Raw genomic sequence first — 22206 nt, 5'->3', positions numbered from 1 at the left:
GAAGAAGTTTCGAATTGGCTCCAAATCTTAATCCATGTATGTCAATGCTTCAATTGTTTCTGCATATGAAATCGGATAAATCAGAAATTCTCCAAAATCATAAATCAGAAATGCTCCAATCGCTTCAATTGTTTCTGCATGAGAAATAAGGAAGAAGGAATAGCATTGACATTTTAGCACTGGTATACATATCATTAATAGAATTCCACCATCACATAAAAGAGAGAAACTTATACCAAGTCTATGTTTGTCTCTGCCCTCTTAGAAATAAGTGGGTATAACCAGTCAAATCAAGTCTATTTGAAGAAATGAGTTTGTCTTATCCAAACAGATTGTAGACATATCCACATGATTCCCGCAACCCATTTCATGAATTGCTGCTTTCGATCAAAAAACCAAATAATAAATTCAACAATAACCCAAAAATTTCCAATGAAAATTGTTGATACCGTGTACAATAATTGATGAATAATATAGAATTGAAAAGAGAGAGATTAAGAGAGTCGAAATACAAATTTAACATGGTTCGCAATTTGCCTACGTCCACAGAGAGGCGGCTGTAATTTTACTCTTAATGATTCAGGGTTAGATTATACATATATATATATATATATATATATATATATATATATATATAGAGAGAGAGAGAGAGAGAGAGAGAGAAACCCTAAACCCTACTTGTACGGACTTATTAAGGAAATCCCCAGTTGATGGGCCAATAGACTCCCGTCTACTTGGCCTTCCATTGATATTAATATGAGCCACTGGTATTAATATGAGCCACCAGTTCCAACAAAAATAATAAATATGTAAATTTTATCCGTTCGTTCAACAAAATCTACATCCTAACATAGTAATGCAAATTTGGGATGGGATTGACTTCCCCCATCTATTATAAATCTTTTACCTAATATGTGATGCTACCATTTGTAGAATTTAAATTTCAAATGGAAACGAACGAAATATTTAAAAAATAAAAGAGAAAACAATACTAGAAATGCCATCGAAGTGAAAGATAGGAAAAAAATACTGTAAATGTTACCACTATTGTCGACAAGGTCTGAAGAAGCGTCTATACGTAAAACCTTAAACTGATCCTGCATATGAAATCAAATAAGATATATATCAAATGCCTGACAGAGTAAAATAAAGAGGAACAACAAGAAGAAAAAAATTATTGTCTAATTGGTGACTTACCTGAAAATTTTGGCGAGTTTGGCTTGCTTTCCATTCTTTACGATTACCATCGCCGTCATTGCGAAAGTTTGGGACGTGAGAAATCTTTGGCCAATCCTCTCCCGTTCCTTGTTCACATCTTTCCTCCAAGCAAGGACACTCCGCAATTGTCAAACGACGTAAAGAGGTGAGGCAACGCATACCTTCGGGCAGTGATACTAACTTCGGACAATTTACGACTCCAAGCTCCTGAAGTAAAGTGAGATCGCCTATCCACTCCGGCAAAGACACCAAACTAGGGCATTCCATAATTTGAAGCTCTTGTAGAGTGGTAACATCTCTAAGCTCTCTTGGGAGAGAAACCAAATTTGGAACGTCTATTATAGATAGATGTCGAAATCTTGTAGGTCCAAGGCAATGTGCACCATCTTCTTTCTCGCTGCTGATAAGTTCCTCACAGCCAAAAATACATAGATCTTGAAGTGCGGTAAGATGTTGAAAGAGTGGAGACATGGATATTCGCATTGTACAACAATTCATAATCTTCAGAGTCTCAAGAGAAGTGAGGTTTTGTAGCCACTCTAATGGAATATATTCAAGTTCCTCTAACCCCTCAAGATAAAGATACTTCAATTTGGAGAGATCGGAAAAGGGAGAGGAAGAGGAGGGTGTTGTTTTTCTTCCTAGTGATAGGGACATCATAGGGCAATTCTCAATAGAAAAATGAGAAAGGTAAGGAAATGAAGGGAATAATGGAAGATGATGCTCTACTGTTACTGTTTCCCTCGTCTTCCACCACCCCCTCAACTTTGGCAAATTAATAAGTGAGAGAATTTTGAGGGGAGAAGAGGACATGTCACTACTATCATTGCTTATGTACTCCAGCTCACTCAAGTTATGAAGAAAGAGACGCTTCAGAAAAGGGAATTGGTCTAGTGATGGGATATGTTGAAACCATCTACAACTATATATGTAAATAGAAGTCAAATTTGAGAGCGAGGAGAGCCAACTAGATAACCTCACACCTGCATACCCATTTATAGATAAAAATTTCAAATTTAGGTGTGGCCGAAGGTTTTGCAACAGTTGTTCATCATTTGCAGTTGTCTTATCACTTTCATCACCAGATTTTGGGTCCCACTCTAATATCAGACTTCGAATCCATTGCTTCCTCTCCAAGTTTGCAGCCTTTGCTTCTAATGGAGAAGATCTCAAGTGCTCTAAACCCTTGATCCTTAATTCTCGACTCAACTCTTCTAAACCATCCAAATCCCCTAGCCCACCCATTGGCTTGGAGAGAAAACTTTTTTTCTTCCCTAAAATGTATAGTGGCAGTGTTTGGAGAGCGGTCAAATTTCTCAGTCCATGAGGCATATGAGTCAAGCTATTACACCCAAATAGCCCAAGATGCCTAAGGCTGATCAAGTTTCTAGTGTCTTCTGGCAATTCTTTAAGCCCAAAACAAAAATCAAGTCTTAGTGTTTGCAAATTTAGCAATTTAGTTATAGAAGCGGGGAGTCGTTTGATATCTTCATTTCTAGAAAGATCAAGAAATCTTAAATGCTTTAACTTGCCAATAGAATTCGGCACTTCTTGAATACTTGAGCGACTCAAATTCAAAGCACGCAAGCATTTAAAACTTGAAAGAAGTGTATCATCGACTAGCTTATTCCACTCAAGTGTTTCATTGTTCACATGATAATATTCTTCAGGTCTTGGAAGTTTTGGAATTCGCAGAAGAAGTGTTCTCATTTTGTCAGCCTTGAGAAAATTAACAGAAATACCCAATGATGAATCTGAAGAACGAAATGCCACATGACGATTTCCTTCAACTACATTTTCTGCACCTGGATATAAAATTTTGCACTCCTTACCTGCTACTAAATGTGCAAGATCATGAATAAGGTCATGCATTTTGCACTTTTCTATTGCACCATCACCATATACATCTCTTTGTATGACTTGGAAAAACGACCTCCAAACTAAATCCATAACAAACTCGCGACCTTGATCTTCAAGACATTTGCTTCCATTTGATGGATGAAGAAAGCCTTGAGCTGCCCATAGCATAATCAACACTTTCACCTCAATTTCATAATCTTTTGGAAACAACGAACAAAAGGCAAAACATTGCTTCAAGTGCGCAGGGAGATGATCATAACTCAACTTAAGTATGGAGAAAATATCATTGTCTTGTTGAGTTATGTTGTAAAGTTCATTGTTATTAAAGTTCAACCAATCATCCTCCGAATTTTTGAAGTATAATAGACTCCCTATGCTCCTTATAGCAAGAGGAACTTGAGCACACTTTTGTGTGACCTCCCTTCCAATTTCTATTAGCTTCGGATTCATTGGCTCTTTCCCATCTTTAAATGCCATTTTCTTAAATAAATTCCAAGAATTGCTTTCAGATAGACCTCCCAAAAGATATGGTGACATTGTTCCTGTAATCTCTGCAACTCTTTTGCTACGTGTAGTAATCAAAACTTTACTTCCCTTCATGCCACCCGATAATAGTGTTTGCAAGTTCAACCATGTACAACGATTCTCACTCCATACATCATCTAAAACAAGTAAGTATAGCTTCCCATTAATTTCTGCTCGAAGCTGACTTTGTAACAAATCCATCTCGAGGCTTTCAGGTCTCTTCTTAGTTGCAGATTCTATGAGCTTTGCAACAATAGTTTTCACATCAAAAGGATCAGAGACACACACCCAAAGTCTTAAATCAAAATGTCTTTTGACCTCCTCATCATTGAACACATATTGAGCAAGCATGGTCTTGCCTAGTCCGCCAATCCCAACTATGGGAATGACGGAAATGTTCTCCTCTACATCGAAATCCATTAACAACTCTTTAACAACATTCTTTTCACCCTCTCTCCCAATGACTTGTTCCTCGAGTACAAAAGAGTGTGTGTCTTCCCTTTTCCTATGCTGAAACTCACGTGTCACTATAAGGCGCTCAGTGAAGCCAAATTTGATCTTATCAGCTGCGATTTCATCAAGTTTCCCCCTAAGTGCCTTGATCCTATGACCCATTTTAAGGCCATATACAAGCTTGTTTGATTTGGAAAAGAAGATGCGAACCTGTAATTGTAAACCAACCATTTGAATCCGATCATGTTGTGATATTTTTAGAATTTGAGTACCGTTGTATAGTTGGGTTTAACAATATAATGAACAAGTTATTGTTGTGGATTTATTCTTAAAATGTTGGTAAGGAATTTTAAACTACGTAAAAAAATATTTGAATGCAGGTCTAGGAATGCTTTACTTACAGACGACATCATATGCACATTTTTGTATGAATTTACCTGTTTTGCCTTATTATCCTGTGTCATCACTTGTCTTCGTAGAAGTTCAGTGGAGTAGTCATCCAGCAAGTCGTCGGCTTCGCACATGGCTTCCTTCAACTTCCCAAGCCAATCTTTGACAGCATGGTTGTTGGCCTGCTGCTCTTCCGCATCCAAAAGCACAGCTTGGATAGTGGAAACAGTGTCCTTAAGTTTTTGAAGCTCATCTTTGAAACCCCATAGCAGTTCAATCTCTTGGAGAGCAAGAGATCCCAAACTCTTAATGATGCCCTCAGCAGTGTTGAAGAGAATTCCTTCGGCCATTTCTCGTTGGTGAGTGGAGTGATGCAAAAAGCAGCTGTTGATGATTCAGCGAGAAGGAAGATGTGTTTGATGTGTAAAGCAGATGGAAAAGCCAAACTGATTATTGCATCATTTGATTCGTAATTAATTAAAGAAAGTCCGACGAGGCCATGTGGGTTTGTCTCAAAGTAATGGACAGGTTAGGCAGACGAAGTGATAAAATAAAGAAAAGAAAAGAAAAGAGTAATGGGATGCTATAAGGCTGAGACAAACTCCTGAAATATCTACAAAATATAAAAATCAACATAATAATACTAAATAAAATATAAAATAATTCTAATAAAGTATGAATTAGGCGTATAAAATATACACTATATATATTGTGGCCAATATCAAACGGCTGTGTTGAAATTTAAATACGAAAAATTATTTGAACGTATAAAAGTTGGCTCTCGGAAGTTGGTGCTTTTTGGACACTTGAGAATTTGAAACCAATTAACAAAAATTCTTTAATTATATAAATATATAAAACTCCAAGACAACCCAATTAAAACAAAGCACTGCCCATTCGGTCAACCTCCCAAAATCAACCCAAAGCAAAATGAAATAATATCCAAAAATTAATACCCAAAAGTTCAAGATTAACCCAAAAAATGAAGAGAAAAATATTCAAAATATTCTATCAAACTCACAACACAATCCTCTCCCGAGCCACCCATATGCACTGCAATAATCGAGTATGCATGTTGAGATTATGCCATTATGATATTGGCCACGTCTGTCATCCAAGCAAGTTTTCGAGGTGGATTGTTACTGAATCAATGTACCTGGAATTCCTATTTGCTGAAACAATGTAGCATTTTTCGAAGTAATAAAGCATATACTATACCACCCATCATAAATGCTTATTTAATTTTACACAAGATGAGCAGAAATCCAGAACAAGTTCTAGTCATCACTAATATTTCACTATACTGTCTATACATAGATGTTGCACCTATTTACCTCTCGGACCCTATGATACAAACACTGAAGCAGTTGAATACAATTAGGAGTAATTACTTTTCCTCTTAACACTTATAATGCATTGTCAATTTTGCCTCCATGAACTATTAAAATTACTTTCCAACCCTCATACTACTATTTTCTTCTAAAAACCCTCATTTCGTCAGTCAACCTCGTTAAATTGGATGAAATATTCTCTTTTAGACATTAAATCTCATTAAAAGACATAAATACTCCCAAATAAAAAATTTAAACCAAAAATATAAATTAATTTTTTTTTGGAAGAAAATTAATTTAAAGGGTTAAATTCACTTTACATCCCTAAAGTTTTGGAAGTTTTTCAATTCGAACTCCAATATTTAAAAATTGGCAATGTACCCACCTAATGTTTCAAAAATGTTCAATTCAGACCCTCCGTTACTAATTTCCGTCTTATTGGACGGAAATCATCCCACGTGCGTCTCATGTGAGATTTTGATGCATTCTATACCAATTTTGCCCTCATTAAAGCCTATGAAATTACGTAATTACACTCAATTTCATAAGTTTTAATGAGGGTAATTACGTAATTTCATAAGTTTTTATGAAGGCAAAATTGGAATAGATGGCATCAAAATCCCATGTGAGACACACGTGGGATGATTTCCGTCCAATTAGACTGAAATTAGTAGCGGAGGATTTAAATTAAAATTTTTTGAAACATTATGGGGTACATTGCCAATTTTTAAACATTGGGATTCGAATTGAAAAACTTTTGAAACTTTAAGGGGGTAAAGTGAATTTTCCCCAAATTTTAAGGGTATTATATGTAATTTTTGTATATAAAGTTAGGGTACTTGAGTCATTTCAAGTTTTTTTTAAGGTGGTTGACTGATGGAAGGGGGGTTTTTGGAAGAAAATAGTAGTTTGATAGGGTCGGATAGTAATTTTAATAGTTTATGGGAGCAAATTGACAATGCGTTATAGTTGTATGTTGATGGGAAAAAAGGTAATTGCCTCAAATAATTACATAAAAAAAAAAAACATAATAAAAGAAACATACTTGCCTTACAAGTAAAATGAACAAAATATGGAAGTTTACTAATTATCGAGAAAGTAAGGAGGGAGAGAGAAGAAACACTGAGAAATATTAGGGGCTACAATTTTAGCTAATAGCTCATATTTGAACTATGGCCTTCAAAAATTCAATTGCTTGACAATTGTGGCCTTCAAATTTAACTTGGCTTCGGCAATTTTAGTCGATAGCCTGTATTTGAATTTTGGCCTTCAAAAAATTCAATTCGAACTCCGGCAATTTTAGCCAATAGCCCATAATTGAACTTTGACCTTTAATCTTTTAATTCGGACTCTAGTAATTTTAGCCGATAACCCATAATTTTGAACATTGGCCTTCAAATATATTAAAACTAAAATAATTTTAGCCAATAACCAGTAATGTAGATCTTGCAAAGAACTTTCGCTGCAAATATCAAGGACAGTAATAAATAACTAAACGGCTAACTAACAAAAGTGTGACATATGGCTTTTCATTTTTTTTTTTTTTTTCTCTCTTTTCTTTCGTTTTTTTCTTCTCCTTGCCTTTTACCTTTAGGAAAAACGCATACCACTTTCCTTATTATCCTTTCTTTTCTCTCTTTTCTTTCTGCCGACACCATCACTTCTCACTTTTATTTTTCTTCTCTCAATTTTTCCACGCCTAGCTCCACCACCCTTTGTCTCCTTGTCTTCTCTCCCTCTTTTTCTTTCTTTTCTCCCACGGGCCACGGCAGCACTTTTTTTTTTTTTTTTTTTTTTGGGGCTAATCTCTCTCTCCTCGCATTACTTTCCGATATCATTGCCGACCAACCCACCTAATTCTTATTATCTATATATATATATATATATATATATATATATTTTCTGTTTCCCATTTTCTTCACAGCAGCCCCACAACCGGTCACTTCTTTCCTTTCTCCCATAACTCACGCATGTCTCCCACTTCCATTAATTTATTTTTCTCCTTTCTTGTTTTTTTTTTCTTTTTTTTTCCTCTTTTCTTCTCCTTGTCTTTTAGCAATCAATCATAGTCTTTGCTATTAACCAAACTAGAGAGACAGAGAGCAGGAGAGAGAGAACTTGACCTGCTGGGGTGCGAGTGAGCGGCGGCAAAGGTGCTCCAGTTGATGCTGCTCCTGCTGGGTCAACTGTTACTAGCCGTTTATTTCACTATTAGTAGCCGTTATTTTACTATTACTAGCCGTTATAGTGTAACCGTTGCTTTATCTCCTTGTCTTGTATGACTTAATACCGAACCTGGGTGTGTTCAATTTTAAGCAATGTACACATGGAATAATTAATTTAAATATGGGTGAATTGACGAAGTTAATATTTGATCCAGGACATTTGGTTTTAATATCATGTTAATCACCATTTGTTTCAAAAGCTTAAGTTGATAAGAAAAGGTAAATTTTAATCACTTAACTATTACTTTATCACTCCCTCTCACATATGAGCTCAAACTCCTCTTAAATAGGTAAGGCCCAATATGTGAAATATTTAATTTAAATAGAGGTAAATTGACGTAGTCAAGGTTTGATCTCAGGATATTTGGCTCTGATACCATGTTAAATCACCAGTTATCCCAAAATCTTAAGTTTTTGAGACAACTGGTAATTTAACATGGTATCAGAGCAAAAATCATGAAAAATTTTACCACTCTGCTATGGATAATCCACCATAGGAAGGAATGGAGCAAACTAGCCCGAAAGGCTGATTTTTCTGCGTACACAATATTTCAACAATAGCTTGTAACACACATGTTATTGATTTTGGAATTTCGAGGATGGAGGCCCACAGGGTCGCTATCGTTCAAAGTCTTGGGAGAAAATATGTTCCTAATTGAATTTGAGCATGAATGGGACAAGATTAGAGTAATGGAAGGTAGGCCGTGGATTTTTGAAGGGCAACTATTCTCGATAGCAGAATATGATGGCATTACACCGCCAGATAAGATGAATTTTGACACTGTGGCGTTCTGGGTTAGAATGTATCATTTGCCTTTGTCGTGCATGTCAAGGGAGGTAGGTGTCAAATTAGGAGCAACTGTGGGGACAGTGGAAGACGTAGATACGAATGAGAATGGGGTAGGATGGGGAGAATATTTGAGGGTCAAAGAGCAAGTGAATTTCTCAAAGCCACTGCCAAGAGGACGGATACTGAAGTTAAAAAACAAAACATTGTGGGTGGATTTCAAGTACGAGAAGCTAAAATTTTTTTGGGGAGGGACCAATTAACAAAAAATACCTTAAATTAATTTTTTTTACCTTAAAATATTTTTTTTGTCTTAAAAAAATTTTTTTCTTGTAATTTGGGAGGGGACCAAGGCCACTACCGGTCCCCCCTAAATCCGTCTTGTTGATCTATGACGAAACAACATCGTGATGATAGGCTCCTTGAGCTTCTGCAACAGCTGCGCACTACCCGTGAGAAGATGAGTGATATCTATCACCAATTTGTCCTAAGAACCCAACCATCATCCATACCAAAAAATTCTCCACCACAACTATCTCCACCAGGAAAACAACCAAATGTCCAAATCTAAAAGAAACCCATCCGAAAATACCAAACAATCCTCAATGGCCAAGCAACAAGAAGAAAAAATTAAAAATCATGTCTTCGTTCATCCAAACCCCCCGTCACGACACCCAAACCGCAAGACATCAAGCAACACCATAAACAGAACCACAGCTTCAGCCGACAAGCAACAAAAATCCACCCACGTCGCCAGTCCACCACCCCGAGAGCACCAAGCTAGCAGTCCAAGAATTCCTCTCTGGCCCACGTCCCAGCAGTTCCAGACTCTAGGTTTCTTCTTTACTACAGTGCGCGCGAGATAAAGCAACGACGAGCTTTTGTGTGGGTTAGAAAGAGGAAAAAAAATGCTGAAAAGAAAACAAGAGAAGCGACTGAAAACCCAAAGAAAGAGCTTCAAGTTTCGGTCGACGTCTTCTTGTTTGGCTGTGAAAAGAGGAAAAAATTGTTGCAAGATCATGTGATCCTAACAAGGCAACAACTACCAGAAATACTGTCTCACATGCAACAGGACAAAGTTGAGACCTTAATTATTGTGTTATTTTTTTAGTATTTATTTTTGTTAATTGGTTTTCATGGTCCAATAGTTTAGTTTCAAATTTTTTCTTGGGGACAAGAAAATTGTTAGGGGAGGGGAATGGTAGGATCATTGACAAGATCCCCCCTACATTAACCTGAATAAAACAAAAAGGAGCAACAACATTTGTTAACAATAGTTTCCAAGTACCTGTCAAGAATTCATTTTGAAGTTGAGTAACGTATGATATGATCATAATTATTTGATATTGTCCAGTGTCATGTTAGAATCCAATAGGAAGTATTTCTATGTAGATTTTATAGTCCAATAAATAGTTAGATTCTTTCTTTATTAGAGTCGTTAAAGTCAAGACCTAATTGGTCTATTATGTAATCAATAGTATATTGTTTCTTTATTTAAAGGGGAACTATGAATAAAAAGGTATGAGTAAATTATTGTTTTAAAATACAGTTTACTTTGTTTTGAAGGTCAAGACTCCCTCGAAGTAGCCATTCGAGATCATGGCTCTCTCGAAGTAGCCGATTTATCATTTCCTAGCTTTGTTAGTAGTTGGTTTGCACCAGCATATCATTTATGAAACAAAGATATGCACAAGGAAACTGCCTTATCCTGAAAATGCATAACCATATATATGCTCTTATGAGCTGCAAAGATTACCAAGTCACAAAACAGCAATGGGAAATATATGCGCATTTTTAAAATCTAAAAACACATTGCATAGGAGAAGGTGGGGACCACCAGAAGCTGGGTCCGGACACAAAAACCAGAAACAATGTTTTGAAGGAGGGGTCCGGACCGCCAGAAGCAGGGTCCGGACCGCCAGAAGCAGGGTCCGGACCGCCAGAAGCAGGGTCCGGACCCCATTTCTAGAAAGCTCATTTTATGAGGCCTGTCCGGACCTCAGATTTGCCCTGTCCGGACATGGCTGCTTTATTTTGTTTTATTTTCTATTTAAACACAATTTTGCTACATTGATATGTACGTATTTTGGAGAGCAAAATTAGAGAGCTTAGAGAGAGATATTGTTCTAGCTTATTTGAGAAGGGATTAAATACGTGAAGCCAATCGGAGTTCCGGTGAAAGGAAATCTTATAGAAGAATTGTGCCAGATGTTCTGGAAAAGGCTACTGCGGTAGAAGTCAAGTGGGTCGCTTGTCGTGTACAAGGAAGAGTAAATTGCAAAGGTTTTGTAATTCTTCTTGTATTCCTTATTCTTCTTATAGTGGATTGATTTCTTGGGTTTGGCTGCCCCGGAGAGGTTTTACATTTAGAGAGTTCTCTAAATGGTTTCCTCTTCGTAACCAAATATCTATGTTCTTGATTTTCATTACATATCTGTATTTGGTTGATTATTGATTGTTAGGTTAGATCTTATTCCGCTTAATATTTGTGAATCACCTAGACATTTGAATAGGTGTCATTTGGAGTCGTTTTTAGAATTTTCAATTGGTATCAGAGCGGGTTCACTCTGTGAAGGATTTATTTCCTGAGTGTGATCCGAGACTCCATATCAAATGTCTCATACTGTTGCTCCTAATTCTCTTCCCGTCTTTGACGGAACAAATTATACGCTTTGGAAAATTCGTATGAGCGCATATTTTAAATCCATTAATGTTTGGCATATTGTCGAATCTGGATGGACACGTCCAGAAAAAGCAATAGCTGAATGGACAACAGAGGAAAAGAATAATGCTACTGCGAATGACAAAGCTATAAATGCTATTTACATCTCTGTTTCAAATGAGGATTTTTCTAGAATTTCTAGATGTGAAATAGCTAAGGAAGCCTGGGAAACTTTAGAAATCACACATGAAGGAACTAAGGTTGTTAGAACTTCAAAAATTCAAATGTTGGTTTCTCAGTTTGAGGAGATTAGAATGCAGGAAGATGAAACTTTTGATGAATTCTATTCAAAGCTTAGTGCCATTAGAAACTCTACCATTAATTTGGGAAAGAAAATGGATGATGCTAAAGTGGTGAAAAAAATCTTAAGATCTTTGCCTGAGAGGTTTATTCCCCAAATTGCTGCTATACAACAGAGTAAGGACTTAGATACTATGAGAGTAGAAGAACTTGTAGGTTCCCTTCAGACCTTTGAGCTAATTCTTCTTAAACACAAGAACACCAAAAATATTGCTCTTAAGGCAAAAAATGTTAAGGTTGACTCTTGTGGTTTATCTGATGAGGATTCTGGAAATGAGGAAGAAATTGCTATGTTTGCTAAGAAGTTTAGGAAATTCTTTAGAGCCAAGAAAGGAAATTTTAGAAATAGCAATTCACAATTTTCTGAGAAATCTAGAAATGAGAATGTTGAGAAAGGAAAGTCACCTAGAGGTATTAAGTGTCACGAATGTGGAGGACATGGGCACATTCGTGTTGACTGTGCTAACTTGAGAAAGTCAAATGGCAAGTCATTTAATGTGACTCAAAGTGATGAGTCAGACAAGGACGATGCTGAACAGAGAGTTAATTACTTAGCATTTGGAGTTAGTTATGAGAGTGAGCATGAGAATAGTGAGTGTAATTCTCAAGACAAACAAGGTGTGTCTGATAATGATTCAGAAGAAGAAGATGATTTGCAAAATGCTTATAATAATCTCTTTGTGGAATACACTAAACTGAAAAAGCTGAATAAGCAGCAATTGAAGAAACTCAATGAGGTTAATCTTGAAAATGATCAACTTTCTATCACCTTAACTGATTCTCTTGCTACTCATAATACTTTGATGTCTGAAAATCAAATGCTAATTGCCAAAGTGAAATCCTTAGAGAATGAACTGAATGAATCAAAGAATCATTTAACAAAATTCTCTATTGAAAAGCTAAATCAAATGCTACATAATCAGAAACATTCGTTTGATAGAACTGGATTGGGTTTTGATAAATCGGCTATTTTATCTACTAATGTTGCTTCTTCTTCAAAGATGATTTTTGTGAAACCAGTGAACAAAGAAGATAGCTTGGCTGAAAAGAAGGTAATTTCTCCTCAAATTTCCAAAGGTGGAAAAGGTAAGGGAACTCTAACTGATTCCTATATGTCTAGTTCTAAGTCGAAAAGATTGCACATGTTAAGGAACCAACCTTCTCAAAGGTTTATTCCTACGTGTCATAACTGTGGTAAGTTTGGACATATTCGTCCCAAGTGTTTTCAGCTTAACAGTCATGGGCCTAAAAGAGAATATTTCCATTCTAGAAATAATTATGAGAAATTATTCAATATGATGAGAGACGTAGTAACACGGTTAGATGTCTTGGATAAGAGTCACACAGTTGTCCCTGATGTGAAGAAAGTTTGGGTCAAGAAGATTAATACCATTCACCCATTGAGGGGGAGTGGTAATGGACTCACCTAGATTAGGTGGGCACATAGACCATGCCTAGAAATTGAGCATATTGATATTTGTCTATAGCTTTTCTAGGGCATTTTTGTTTCTTTTTGAATTTTTGTTTGCTTTGTTTTTATTTTCTTTGATTATTTTTTTTATTCTTTTAGATTGTTTTAATTGTTGGATACTCAGTTTCTCATGTCTTGTGCTCAAATGAATATTTTACATATGAGTGGGGTCAATATTTTTGCAATTTACATCTAATGCTGCATATGTTTTATGATCTACCTTGTTCTTCTGAAGACTATTGAAGGAGTAAGAGTCAGTTTCTCTCATGTTCAAGTTGTGCACTATATGCCCCCATTAGGTTTAGATTGTTTTTTTTGTGTTTTGGGAATTTGGATCAAACATTTTTTTTGGAAGATAGGTAGTGTCAGTTCTATCCACTTGACCAACTCGTTAGTTGAACCTAGCTCCTAAAAATTCCACCATTTTCTTCCAAAAAAAAAAAAAGGGGCATAAAATAAGCTCAGATGACTTAGTTTTGCTTCTGTATGTCCCTAAAGAAAGAATCAGTGATCAAATCATTGCGGAAATAGATGATTACTAAAGGACATGGTAAAAGCGAATGATTAGTCTCAGGGGGAGTGTATCGGATGAGGGAATCTAGGTCCTAACATTATAAGGTTTTACTGTGGCTTGAATCAGACTATTTGTCTTTCATTTAAAAAATGTCTGCCTAGATTTCCTTTCCACTGATGAAATCTTATTTAATGGGAGTTTTCACACACTACACATTCACATGAGATTTATGATTATTGCCTACTTGACTGCATTCACAGAACAAGGTTGTGTCATGCATATGGTACATTTAAGGTGTAAGTGTAGTTTGTTGATCACTCTGGATTGTTAAGATATTCATAAGGGCATGCATGATTTATTGGATATCTATACAAGTTGTGTTTTCCTTTAAAAAAGAAAAAAAAAAAAAAAAGAAAAAAAAAAGAGGTTTATTATTTATTTTGTTTTTATATTAAGGGGGAGGCTCAATTTTTTTTTTTTTTGTGTTATTTTTTTTTTCTTTTTCTTTCTCTGTGATTCCATCTATTCAACTTAAAGGATCAAGACTCACTCACCCAAGGTATGTTTTCTTCCCTTCTTCGTTTCAATTTTGGTTTCGAATCCAATTCTAGGATGTGAACGTTTGGGTTTCAAAGTGCCATTCCAAATTGCTTGATTGCTTGATAATTTTTCTTCTCTCACAGAAGTGTAGCACAATCCATACGACTTTGGAGAAAGATGTGAAGTCCATCAAGGAAAGCTTTTGGCAAGAATAATTTTTCCCTCCTGTTTTTGTTTGTTTCTGGCAAGAATAATTTTTTTTTTTTGTTTTGGTTGTTGGTTTTCTTATTTAAAACTCTAGTTTTTTTTTTTTGCTTCCTTTGTCCTTCCGAGACAAAAAGGGGGAGTTATTTTGATGTGTCATTTTCATGTACTACAATTATTTTTGTTCCCGAATGGCCAAAGGGGGAGTTTGTTAGTTCAGGTTTTGGCTCATTCGGTTTACATGTATGGAGTTGAAAATGAGTATTTTAGGAAGCAAGTTCTAGAGCATGTCCAGACCACCAGAAGCTGGGTCCGGACACAAAAACCAGAAACAATGTTTTGAAGGAGGGGTCCGGACCGCCAGAAGCAGGGTCCGGACCCCATTTCCAGAAACGATCTTTTGAAGGAGGGGTCCGGACCGCCAGAAGCAGGGTCCGGACCCATTTCTAGAAAGCTCATTTTATGAGGCCTGTCCGGACCTCAGATTTGCCCTGTCCGGACATGGCTGCTTTATTTTGTTTTATTTTCTATTTAAACACAATTTTGCTACATTGATATGTACGTATTTTGGAGAGCAAAATTAAAGAGCTTAGAGAGAGATATTGTTCTAGCTTATTTGAGAAGGGATTAAATACGTGAAGCCAATCGGAGTTCCGGTGAAAGGAAATCTTATAGAAGAATTGTGCCAGATGTTCTGGAAAGGGCTACTGCGGTAGAAGTCAAGTGGGTCGCTTGTCGTGTACAAGGAAGAGTAAATTGCAAAGGTTTTGTAATTCTTCTTGTATTCTTTATTCTTCTTATAGTGGATTGATTTCCTGGGTTTGGCTGCCCCGGAGAGGTTTTACATTTAGAGAGTTCTCTAAATGGTTTCCTCTTCGTAACCAAATATCAGTGTTCTTGATTTTCATTACATATCTGTATTTGGTTGATTATTGATTGTTAGGTTAGATCTTATTCCGCTTAATATTTGTGAATCACCTAGACATTTGAATAGGTGTCGTTTGGAGTCGTTTTTAGAATTTTCACATTTTAATTCCAAAAGATAGTGAGAATGCTTGCTTGTCTTCAAGTGAAATCGGTTGTTGTGCTCCAAGGGTATTGACTAGAATTGAAGATCATGTTAGCCAACCACTCTGTTTATGTGTCTCTTGTTAGTGCAATGCTTCAGTTAGTGCTGCCTTTGTATATATTCTTTGCAATTTATATTCATGGTTCTGTTATATCTAAATAGGCTTTTATAAAATCCAATGTTGAAAATTGTGTATGTAGTGCTTGAAAATTCAGCCTGTTGGGCTAGGTTGCTCAGTTTCTTTCTGTGGTGGACTATGGATACCAGAGTAATATTGCAGTATTTGCAATTTTTAAAATGATAAAAGGTAATATTGTAGAGTGCTATCTATGGCTGCCATTCTTCTTGTCTTTTCTTTCTAATCTCTATAATCTAAACTTAGTGATTATTTCTACCGTGGTTTTATTAGGAAAAGTGAATTCCTACCATCTCCTTTAATCAATTTTCTCCCTAAATCTTGGTTCTTTGGCAGAAGAAAGATCTAACTGAGGCAATTCAGAAGGTTGCTGCTACTTATTACTGCAAAAATGTTGAATGTGTTTTTCTCCATCAGTTGAAGCAGTTTGACAAGAACTACCACTTGAAGATGAAAGCATCTAGGTTTATTTTCAGTGAAATAAATAAAAAAATTTCCTCCCATGCCATTCACAGCTAGTTGTGTTGTGCCTTCACCGCTTTTTTTAAAACATCGTCTTTTGGTGAATGTGTTAATCATGAACTCTTGAAGCCATATCCTGTTCTTCATGAGAAGACTGCTGGTAGGAAACTTGTATTTGGGTTAAAAGCAGAACCCTGGCCAGATTCACACACACGCACACAGTTGATGTTTGTTTTGCTAATTTTGCAACAATGGGTTGTTGGTTTTGCATGAGATTATGTTGCTCACATCAAATTCACAGTGTTGCTAATGCCAGATGGTTCGAATGGAGTCGCATCTCATCCTCTGCAGGAGCTGCAGCCCACAAAGACAACAGATGATCCTGAAATCAAGGCCTTGTTAGCGTTGGGCACAAAGAAAAAGAAGAAAGGTAAGCTGGAACATGACAATTGGTAAACTAAAACTATATTAAGCTCAGTTATGTAATGGAATTGTTATTTGTTGGGATTATTTGTGTATTACAGGCTGGGTTGTGCTTCATAGTGGCCTGTCTAATGGAAGAGGATTGTTAAGGATATAAATCTTTTATTTAAAATTATTCAAATCATATGTAAAGGTCAATAAGTAAAGACTTGTACTCAATTCAAATATTAAGGAAAGTGGTAGCATATAAAGCTTTAAGGTTTGGATGTAGATCATAGGTACTACCTTAATCTCTATTTCTTTCATTTCTTTTCTCAATCTCTTGGTATCAGAGTTTTTTGGCTAACACCAAGATTGATTCCAAATGGTGAAGTCCAAATTTCGGTTATAGTAGCCGTTAGGCCCATTACAATTCAACCCATAGTAGCCATTCTTCGTCCACTGGATATTCAAGATGAACAATCGGTAACAGAGCGTTCATGTTGCAAGGCATGTTAAAGATATAAATCATTTGTGATAAATGTTAATTTGTACTTTCTAAATCAAGGAATTTAGATAATATTTATTAACCATAATTTAGGGGATATGTTTGTATTTAAAATTATTCAAATCACATTGTACTCAAATCAAATATTAAGGAAAAAGGTAGCCTATTTAATTGTGGATATAGTCCATAGGCCAAATCACCTTAACCTCTATTTTTGTCTCTTTCATCTCTTTCCTCAATCTCTTTAGATTAGTATTAGTTTCTATAAGGATAATAGATCATGATGTCAGGTATATTGCCTTCATGAGCAGCTCTGTTTCTATGGAACCAAAGATGCTCACAAATGACAGCTGATATTTTAGAACCTTCAATACTTGAAGGACATGCCCAAAAAGAAAAAGTAAAAAGGAAGGTTAAAGTATCAAGCATGGGATCACAAATGATCCCATGCTTGATACTTTAACCTTCCTTTTACTTTTTCCTTTGGGGGCTTAACCTGTTTATTGAAGCTATGTTCTAAAGTATGAGATAAATGCAAATAGCCACACCTAGGCTATTTGTTAAGTGCAAAAATATTCATATTTTCAGCCCTTAACTTGCATGTTTTAATCCTTTGGTTTTAGTTAATTAGGTCATTTTATTTCATTTTTCTGTTTTCCACACTTTTGTAGGCTTTTGGAAGAAAATGAAGTAAATTTGGAAGATTTGGGCTCAAAGAGAGAAGATGGAGAAAATGGGAGCCCCTGAGACTACGTTCGATCACAGTTTCCCTGCGATCGAGCGCAGTACCAGAGAAGACAAAGCACAAATCAGGCCATGAGCGATCGAGCGCAACAGAAGAGACTTGATCGTAGACCTGCGATCGAGCGCACACGGGTTGCGATCGATCGCACCCGTGCGTAGGAGACACTTCAAAGCTGCGGCCATGATGCTAATATTTCCATATTAGGGTTTTGCAACTTCCACTTGTAAAAGGTTTTGAAACCCTATGAAATTCCTAGGTTTACCAGTTTGTCAAGGACTTCTAAAGCCTATAAATAGACCCTTAAGCCTCTAGAGTAGGTATGCTTTTTGTAAGGACAAGAATTGGAGCTCTTCAAGTTCAAGTTTCGGGTTTATTCTTTTCCTTTTCCTTTTCTTTTATTTTATAAAGACGTTTAACATCAACTCTATGTGTAGCTAATTTAATTAGTAAGGCTAGATTGAAGCCCTAGTTATGTTTTGTTAATATTCAATATTGGCGTCTTTGTGATGATCTTGTTATGATATCTAACTTGATTAATACCTAGTTTCATGAATTCCTCATATGTGTGTGCCTGATCAACATGTGCATGTGGTATGGACTAGTTAGTTAAATCAATTTGCATGACCGAGTCCTAGGTTTAACATACGTAACAAAAGTAATCCACACCGGGTTCTTGGGTTAATCAACATGGGGAACCAGGAGTATACACCCATGCCCTAAGCCTTATGTGTTTGTCGATTTCCATAGAACATATGCTTTTTCTAAAGAACAACTTAGTATATACCATGCTAAATCCTTTAGGAAAGAAAAGGGTTAGAGTATACATCCATGCCCTTAGGTTGACAAACATTAGATAGACATAACTTGATCAAAACATTGGCATATTGATATATTAGCTTAATATAATTATTGGTGGATATCAAATCCCTATCTTTTTATCATTATCAATTTAAATCCAATCTCTTGTTTTATTTCACTTTGGGAATTAATTTTACACAAGATTCAGCAGTCCTCGTGGGAATGACCCCGTATTTGCACACTATACTACTATGTTGACCTCGTGCATTTGCGGGTAAAACATCCAGTTATTTGCCTATTAATTTAGGTGGGTAATTGAGACAACGAGTTTTTGGCGCCGTTGCCGGGGATTGTTTGATTTTGTTTGGAATTATTTTCCTTACTTTATTTTTATTTTAAATTCTTCTGTTTTTATAGTCTTTTCCGCAGTTTCTGTGCCTCTGGAGGTGCGATCGATCGCCCAACTAGGGCGATCGAGCACACCTCACGATGCGATTGATCGCACATCCACGGAGCAGCATAGTTACTGCACTAACTATAGATCTGATTTTTTTTTTCTTTTGTTTCATGCAGGGTCAGTGGCGGAGCCACGTTGATGAGATATCCCAAGATTTCTGGTCCCCTTCTTTATTGGCATATTTTTTTTCTTCTCTAGTTTTTAGTGTTAGACATGTAATTATTTCTCAATTCGGCTAACCTAGTTACCCAAATCAAACAAACAAAAAAGAAAAGAAAAAACACAATCTAGACTAAAGGTTTGTTAAAATAAAAATGGGTTTTCAGTGACTGAATAATTTAGGTCACACACTGGCATATATATATATATATGAATACAAATTGTTGCTAGGAGACTGATGGTGAACACAACTGGGACTCCCAGTTGTAGAGTTTGGTTTTTTTTTTTTTTTTTTTTTTTTTTTTTTTTTTCATTTCATTTCATGGGTGGTCATGAACTGCGAGGTATGGATTTTTGTGTTTTAAAGTGTAAGAATCTGCTTACTTTTTTTATTCCGGAAGTGTTTTATTGCTGTTGTTGTGTTATGTTAAGATATTGTTTAGCCTCTTTAGGCCTTAATCAAATTAAGAGAATAATACATGTTAGTAATTACCGAACGAACATTTTCAGCCATGAAAATTGTTAAAACATGACTTCGCAACAAAATTGAGGATGATTTTCTTGTAAATAGTTTAGTTCTCTATATTGAAAGGGAAATTGCTGGCAGCTTTGATTTAGATTCGATACTTGATGATTTTGTACTTCTAAGAGACCAGTTCTAGACACCTTTTTTTTTTTTTTTTTTTTTGTCTTTTTGATATAGTGCCGACATGTTACATTTCTAATATATCAATTTGAGCACATATTTATGAACTTTTATAGATTTTTTTTTTTTGTGATGCATATATTGTGTGAATTACCAAATTTTTAAGGTTGAGAAAATTTTTAGGGTGCAAAAAAAATTTTAGCGGCACCCCCAATATGAGTTGTCTGGCTCCGCCACTGTGCAGGGTTATTCGAGTCTGCATATTAGTAAGTTTTCTTTTAAAATTTTATTGTTAATTTCACTTTTTAATTTTTTGTTATTTTATTTTTAATTTCACATATGTGGGGAGGCATTCCGATGCCCCATGGACCATGTTCTTTATGCCACGACCCTTATCACCATGTTAGAGAATGTCCTTCAATAAGACAAATTTTTAAAAAAAATTGTGGGCATAAGAGCACATTGTATTCTAGACCGGAGAACGGCCGCTATTTTGATTCCTATAACCCAACATGGAGTCAACAGTCAGATCTCTCATGGCAAGCTCAAGCTCCCGGAATTCATGCTCAACAATCTCATGGACTGCAACATCACTCGTATCAGCAATTCTATGATCATGCATATTCCTCTTAATCAGTTCCACAACAGAAATGTCAAGCTGAACCACCTTCTCTTATAGATATGGTAAATACATTGATTGAGACTACACAGCAAGCATCTGAGGAGATGAAGACCTACTTCAAACCAAAAGGCAATAGTCTCAAAGAAGAAGAAGCATATCATGAGGAGCTATCTTCCACCTGTTGGCCTCCATAATACCAAGAAGAGGAGCCATCTCCCATGTATGATCATTTGGACTATTCTCCACATCAATAATATCAAGAAGAACCACCTCCTCCAAAAAGGTCTGCCTTACAAGAAGCAGTTGCTGCCTTAGAAAAACAGTGTGCTGACTTTACAAAATATACAACAGTTCTTCTTAGCCCCATGGAGGAAAGAGAGCAATTATTTGAATGGATGGAGGCCCACCTCAAGCAAAATTAGATACATTTAAAGAAGAAGAAGAAGAAGAAGAGTGTCAAAGTCAGTTGATGGCAAATCCTAATGAGCATTACATGGAGGAAGAATGCACCTACTATCATGCGCAAGCTGTCACACTAAGAAGTGAAGAGGTGGTGGAAAATCCAGGGGAAGAGGGAAAGGAGGAGCAAACTGAGGTTCTAGAAGAGCTACATTAGGAAAAAGAAGAAAGCACTAAGATTTTTTCACCATTAGCTCTTACTCCTGAAACACCAAAAGGCCAAGAGAGAAGTCTGTTAGAGCTACCACATGAGCAAATTCAGGACATCAAGATAGAGAAACTTCCTGAGTTTTCTTCTTACTATATTCCAGTTCATGATTCCCCACCGGATGAGCAACTGTTTAAGAAAACTCGGAGTGGTCTTCCCCGATCTAGAAACACTCAGAATCACCTTGCAGTAGAAAAGATTCATTCCCTTTGGTGCAAGAGAAAGAAAGATTGGTGCTTCAAGTTTAAAGTACCAACGTCTAGCTGAAGACGTTAAACTTAACGCCCATGGGAGGCACCCCATAGCATATCCTTTTTATTTTGCTGTTTGTTTTATTTTTATTTTGTTTTTGTTTTCCTTTGTGTTTTATTTTACTTTAATGTTTTAATGTTTCAAGTCCCTGGTCAATTTTGTTACATTCTGTTACTGCGATTGAGCGCACCCTGAGTGCGATTGAGCGCAGTAACCAACTTTTGGCTGCATTGCATTCTATAAGTGCGATCGAGCGCACCATGTGTGCGTTCGAGTGCACATCACTCAAACACGCACTCCATTGCGCAAGTGCGATCGAGCGCACCATGCGTGCGATCGAGCGCACTCGGGCAGTAGGCCACGCACCTATTTCGGGTCACTTTCACCCATTCCCCACATCCTTTTCTTCCCTGCGCTGTACACACTCCATCACTACACATCACCTATACCGGCACACCACTCCTTATCCCTCACTTTCACTAGTCTTCAACCACCACCTCACCGCACCTCCATAACACCACCACACAACCACACAACCTATTTTCCCTTCACACATCACACACCCAACTCCTACTCCCCCAACTTCCATTTTTTACATAATTTTTGCAAATTATGGGTGTTTCTCCACCCACATTTGCATCTCTGTGGTTGGATTTTCATCTTTTGCAGGGGGTTTTGGGCAGTCGTTGTCGTGCCTTTGCAACCTTGGTCATCATAGTGCACACCAGGTGTTCGACAGAATT

At 36.5% G+C, this 22206-nt stretch overlaps 1 protein-coding gene and 2 pseudogenes across 1 annotated transcript; 1 reads left to right on the top strand and 2 right to left on the bottom strand.

Annotated features, from left to right (window-relative positions):
• The window catches only part of LOC148585801 (protein trichome birefringence-like 43), a 70651-nt pseudogene that overhangs the window by 29550 nt on the left and 18895 nt on the right, over positions 1-22206 (bottom strand).
• On the bottom strand, positions 28-4796 carry LOC148585804 (putative disease resistance protein RGA1). The gene is made up of 5 exons (XM_088516331.1): positions 4494-4796; positions 2022-4266; positions 1198-1739; positions 1043-1097; positions 28-134 (listed from the first exon to the last, which is right to left on the bottom strand). The coding sequence occupies exons 1-5, from the start codon at positions 4794-4796 to the stop codon at positions 28-30; spliced, it is 3252 nt and encodes a 1083-aa protein (XP_088372457.1).
• LOC148585803 (ERBB-3 BINDING PROTEIN 1-like) lies at positions 8693-21138 on the top strand (annotated as a pseudogene).

Source organism: Corylus avellana, chromosome 5 (assembly GCF_965113065.1).
Source record: "Corylus avellana chromosome 5, dhCorAvel1.hap1.2, whole genome shotgun sequence".
NCBI lineage: Eukaryota > Viridiplantae > Streptophyta > Magnoliopsida > Fagales > Betulaceae > Corylus > Corylus avellana.
This window is presented reverse-complemented; position numbering and strand designations above follow the sequence as displayed.

Coding starts and splice junctions, on each gene's coding strand:
- LOC148585804 (XM_088516331.1), bottom strand. CDS start 4,796: ATGGCCGAAGGAATTCTCTTCAACACTGCTGAGGGCATCATTAAGAGT. Junction 4,267..4,493: donor AGGATAATAAGGCAAAACAG/GTAAATTCATAC, acceptor TTACAATTACAG/GTTCGCATCTTCTTTTCCAA. Junction 135..1,042: donor AGACCTTGTCGACAATAGTG/GTAACATTTACA, acceptor TTTCTCATGCAG/AAACAATTGAAGCGATTGGA.